This window comes from Acanthisitta chloris, unplaced genomic scaffold, assembly GCF_000695815.1.
Source record: "Acanthisitta chloris isolate BGI_N310 unplaced genomic scaffold, ASM69581v1 scaffold3752, whole genome shotgun sequence".
NCBI lineage: Eukaryota > Metazoa > Chordata > Aves > Passeriformes > Acanthisittidae > Acanthisitta > Acanthisitta chloris.
The window spans coordinates 1-5649 of NW_008662019.1; the positions used below are offsets into that span (position 1 = coordinate 1).

The 5649-nt window shown below is 36.6% G+C and overlaps 1 protein-coding gene across 1 annotated transcript in view; it reads left to right on the plus strand.

The window, feature by feature from the left end:
* Positions 1-140: 140 nt before the first annotated feature.
* The window catches only part of LOC103798174 (zeta-sarcoglycan-like), a gene marked incomplete at its 3' end in the record, with an annotated part of 103526 nt that continues 98017 nt past the window's right edge, over positions 141-5649 (plus strand). The window contains exon 1 of the mRNA XM_009070423.1: positions 141-245. Coding sequence (XP_009068671.1) covers positions 141-245 — 105 coding nt within the window. The remainder of the gene's footprint in view (positions 246-5649) is intronic.

Sequence of the window (5649 nt, forward strand, 5' to 3'; positions counted from 1 at the left end):
AAGGGGAGGAGGTGCTCCAGGCACCAGGGCTGAAATTCCTCTGCAGCCTCTGGTGAAGCCCACGGTGAGGCAGCTGTCCCCCTGCAGCACATGGAGCTGCATGAGGGAGCAGACATCTACCTGCAGCCTGTGGAGGACCCATGCCTGAGCAGCTGGATGCCTGTGAACCCATCAGAAGCCCACACTGGAACAGGCTTCTGACAGAACCTGTGAACCCATGGAGAGAGCAGCCTACACTGGATCAGGTTTGTTGGCAGGACTTGTGACCCTGTGGAGGACCCAGGCTGGAACAGTCTGTTCCTGAAGGGGAATGGAATCCTGGGATGCTTTAGGAAGAGTATTGCCAGCAGGTTGATGGAGGTCATCATGCCCCTCTACTCAGCCCTCCTGAGACCATAAATGGAGTATTTCATGTAGTTCTGAGCTCCTTAATAGAAGAGGGACATGGACATCCTAGAGTGGGTCCAGTGGAGGGCAACAAAGATGATTAAGGGACTGTGGCATCTCTCTTATGAGGAAAGGCTGAGGGAGTTGGGCTTGTTCAGCCTCAAGAAGAGATGACTGAGAGGGGATCTCATTAATGTATATAAGTATCTGAAGGAGGAGATGGAGCCAGGCTCTTCTCAGTGGTGCCAAATAATAATAAAACAAGAAGTATTGGGCAGAAACTGATGCACAGGAAATTGCACTGAATATGAGTAAGAACTTTACTGTGTGAGTGACTGTGCACTGGAACAGGTTGCCCAGAGAGGTCATGGATTCTCCCCCACTGAAGATATTCAAGAACAATCTGGACACAATCCTGTGCCATGTACCCCAGGACAACTGCGCTTAAGCACAGTGGTTGGACCCAATAACCCACTGTAGTACCCTCCAACCTGACTCATTCTGTGATTCTGTTTAAAATTGAACATTTACTGTTAAATGCAATATTTGCAGCTATGAGAAATTCCTATTTACTCAGCCAGGTTCTTTGAATTTTTCATGTAACTGACTGATAAAATAACTCACCTAGCACAATCTAAACTAAATTGGAATTCATTACCATTGTTTGTAGGATTAAGCTTAGAGAAATAAAAGAAGAAAACAGGTTTCTCTTTTGGGTTTGTTTTTCATTGATTATTTTGGAGAGGAGGGAGGGAGGGTTTTTACTTTAAGAAAGTAAATCCTCATCATCCTCCTGCTGTTAGTGATAGCCAATTACCTGCAACTGCAGGAGCACTGGTAAAGCATTGCCTTAATTAGGGAGGCCTAAAAATGTCCTTGGAATCTAAGCAAGCATAAATGTAGCTGAAAGGTTGTGTTTATCCTTGACAAGCACAAATTTTGTGCAGAAACCACTGATAGGCATTCTTGGAAATGCTTTTGCTGAGCTGCTCTGAATATACTGTTATTCAAAGTTGGTAAATTCACCATCTTGATATTAATATTTTTTAAAATGGTAATTTCTTAAAATGCTGGGTTTGTAATTATAGGCAGATATGCAGCACTCCTTTGTTTAGAATCATTCGTTATAACGTTTGCTAACTTTCATAAAGGTGAAAAGGTTATTTCACCTGAAACATTATAAAAGGGAAAAGAACAGTCAAGTTCAAATGAAAAATAGTGAAACTGCTATGGAAAGTACAAAAACCTAAAAGCAATAACATTGCAGACCTCGTTGATTTTAATGTTCATGTTTCACGGTCTTATAAATTTTGACATTAGTCTTATATTTCTTTTTTGCAATTTATTTCTTCATCTGTATGTAATGGTTGAATGTGTAGTTACCATTACATATGACTATTAATCAAATCCTTTAATGTTCTTTTTGTGACATTATAATTGTGCTGCAAAATCAACATTAAGGAAGGTTTTAGCATAGTTGCATTTATAGATAGGAAACCTTGATTGTTCTAGTTTATCCAGGGATTAAATTATGAAAACTTTATGTTTTCTGATTTGAAAACAGCTTTCAAATTCACCTTTTACTGTACTGTAAGATATACAGAAGGCCTATTTAATAGTGTGGATAAAAGAAACTTTGATGGGTATTTACAACATTAACCAGTAATTAATTTAACTGCTCCTCAGTTATTCTCTACCTTGGTAGAGCAATGATCATAACATAGATGACTTGAGAGCAACAAGAGGTTCAGGGTGCTTTTGCTTGGTTTGTTTGGGTTTTTTATTTTTTTATTTGTCTGGAAGTTCTTTTGCTTTGTGTTTGATTTTTTTTGGTTTGTTGTTTTTTTTGTTGTTTGGGTTTATTTATTTATTTACTTTCATTCAAAACTGGATCCAAAAGTACAAATGAACATCTTTTCAGTAAACAGATATTTAGCTACCATGCACTATTCAGGCATTAATTTTTCTTTTGTGACAACAAAATTATTTTGGAGCTGAAGTTTGTTTCTGTATGTGTCAGGATCCTGTGACTCTAGGAGGAGTGGTGTGAACTGAGGGTTGGGAATGTGGAGGATGCCAGCCTGATTCTAGACCTGCTAGGTCCTAAAATAAGTGTTTCTGACTCTAAGGCCAGAACATAAAAAAGGTGTCCAAGAAAAAGAAATCAGCAGAAGAGAAATATCTCCACAAAGTAATCCAATTTCATTAAAACAGTACATACTGCCATAATCTTATTTCTTTAGAACTGCAACAAAAAAAGCTACCTGGATCTTTTCCATATACTTCTGTGGCTTTTCTGTATGAGCTGTGATAAGTAAGTGGACCAAATTGCTGCTGCATTTTTTAAGGAGGAAGGAAGGATTACCAGCTTTTTGTTCTCTCACACAGTGTAATACAGGTGAATTTATGTATTGATAGGTCATCTGAGCAACTGGAGTTTAACTCTTGTACTAACCTTATCTGAAGAAATATATCTGAAGATAAAAGCAGCAATGTCTGAATGCTTTTTCTTTGTTTCTGGGCAAGAATAGGAGTAATTTCTTTGTGAGCATTTCTAAATTCTTAATTCTGGATTTTCTTTTGGAACTAATTTGTAAGCAGACATTCCTTATTGAAATAATGATTGTTTTGTTTACATTAGTTTGTGTGTGTGTCCAGCTGAATGAAAAAGCTGTTTTCTTTAGAAGTGAGGATACCAGGAAATATTTCCAAGATAAAAAAAAGACTGAACTGGCTATTTTAATGAAGTTTCAAGTTTAATAAAATCTTGTAATATTAATAATAGTGGTATATATTTATTATTTCTAGACTGTATGATTTGTAGACTTTCTTTTCAACTCTTATTTTAATCTTGCTTACCTTGTATGATTCTAAAATTTCCTTTAAGCTGAGCACTAGGATAAAAAAAATAATACAACCCAGAGCTCTTTAGACATTATTCTCCTTCTTGGTTTTAGGTCTTTTTGTCTCTATAGTGCCCTGTCACTTTTCAAAGAATTGTATCTGCAGATTTCATATGGACATTGTTGCAAAAATTTCACTGGGTCAGTATCTCCAAAATTCAAATGTTCTTACTGTCTGAAGAAGGGATCTGATTTTACTAGGCTTTCGGAAGAAGAAATTAAATTATGAATTTACTGGTAATTTTATGGCTTCGAGGCCACAATGACAACAATGTTGTGAAGGGATAGAAAAAAAATCTCTGTGTGTGAGTGTGTGTTGGTTTTGGGCTTTTTTTTCCTTTATATGAATTCATTTGTGTGGAGTATCAATTTATTCAGTAGTCCATGCTTTGCAAGTACTTGAGGAGTGACAGACTGGTGGTCCTCATAATAAGAGGGAAATCTGCTAGTGATCCTTCTAAGGCTCACTGATTTTGGAGGATGAGATGTTCTCATGTTCAGGTGTTGTTCTCTTATTTGTTCTTTTATCCTACAGAAGGATTGCATTTGAATATTTTAAGCATCAGAATTATGAAAAATAGCAATATTTCTATAATAAAAAACTTTGGAAAGTGAAGCTGAGATGAAACAAAGCTGTAAAAGAGAGTACTACTGCTACAGGTTGCTCAAATGAAGAATAGGTGTTAATTTTGCATAATGCAATTGAATTTAATCAGGAAATGTTCACACAGAGTATTTAATTAGACTCTAGGTGATCAATCTTGGTAGGGACATTGCTAATTATCAAGTGGCTGAGTCACTGGAGGCAGTCAAAGTAATGTTTCAGAGGACAGTACTTCACTGAGGGGTTTGGATGTGTGAGCAGGAGGTTTTGATGTGATAAATGTTATAGAAGTGGATGGAATTGGAAAAGGTTTAATAAGTGGTTTAAAGCTGATAATGATCCCTTCCCAGGTGATAGGAATAATAGATAGAGGTACAGATGTATGTGAGACTGGAACTGTAGCCTACAGTGTTCTGTATAAATTATAATTGATCCTCTAAGACAATGCACTACTGTGATGGCACGAATGTAGATGTTAAAATAAATACACAACTTAATGCAAGAGGGACTTGCACTGAGCAGAAACAGTTGAGAGAAGCTGTACCTCTCCTGACAAGGCCGTGTTAGTTCTAAATTACAATGGTAGGAATTATTCTGTTCTCCTTCCTGCACATCTCTCTGATGTGAATTTCATAGACCTACATATGCTTTTGCAGAGCAAGTAAAGTGCATGTAGACTTTCTCCCCAAATGAGTCCAAAAAGGAGAAGAAAGACTATAAAATCCACATCTCTCTTCTGTGTCCCCTCTCTATCCAAAGATTTGTGACATTCCCTTAAATTGTGCTCTGTTTTGGTATGGCTTCTGCTAATGCCTTGCATTTCCCCACTATTCCATCATTTTCTGAAGTTTGTTATCTGTAACATCTAAGACACACAAAAAATGTTGGAATGGGACACATCTCATTTCTCAAATTTAGGCTACATGTTCTGTGCCTCTACCAAAAAAAGCTTCATTTCCATTGAAATCTATTCCTGAACAACTGTTGTGATCTTGACACCCCACCTAATTTTTTTTTGTTATTGGATTCTTTCTTTGTCTGTCAAGTACACAATTCTAGTCCTTCTTCAGTCTGGCATATGTCATCCTTCTTGTAAAAGCAAGAAGCATCCTTCTTGTAAAAGGTTATCACCTTGTTTCCAGTTATTGTGTCTGGCTGTGAATCTAGGAATAGTGTTAACTTGATCTCAGTTTCAGTGACATTAGCTTTCAGGTAATTAATCAGAAGTTTATTTGGAACAGTATCACATTTTAAATGAAATTGTGCATGAATAGCTGCCAGGCTTTTTTCAACACTGCTAACAACAGTCTTTGTGCTTTCCTGCTCCTCTCTGGGATTCTCTTCCTGCAACACCCTGTGGTAGGACCTGCTTTCTATATAGCAGACAACTGACTGATGCCAAATAGCATAGAAAATTCAGCAATTGTTGTTGAAGCAATCTTAGTAATTAGGTTTATTTATTTGTATATTTGTGTACTTAAAACTATGTATGAATAATTCTTCTGTATATGTAAATTCAAGTTCTTATTAATGCTCACAGTTTTCAATTACTTGTTTCTTGCAGTTACATTCATTGTTTAATGCCTATGATTTATGAGCTTATAAATTTTGTGTTGTAGGTAACAGCAGGTTTTATCTTTTCTTGGTACAAAACTAAGCACAGTTGGATTTTTACCAGGTAAACTGTAACACAAGTAATAAATCAAATGTGCTATACTACTGCAGTCATGGAAGAAGTAAAATTAATTTTGAAGC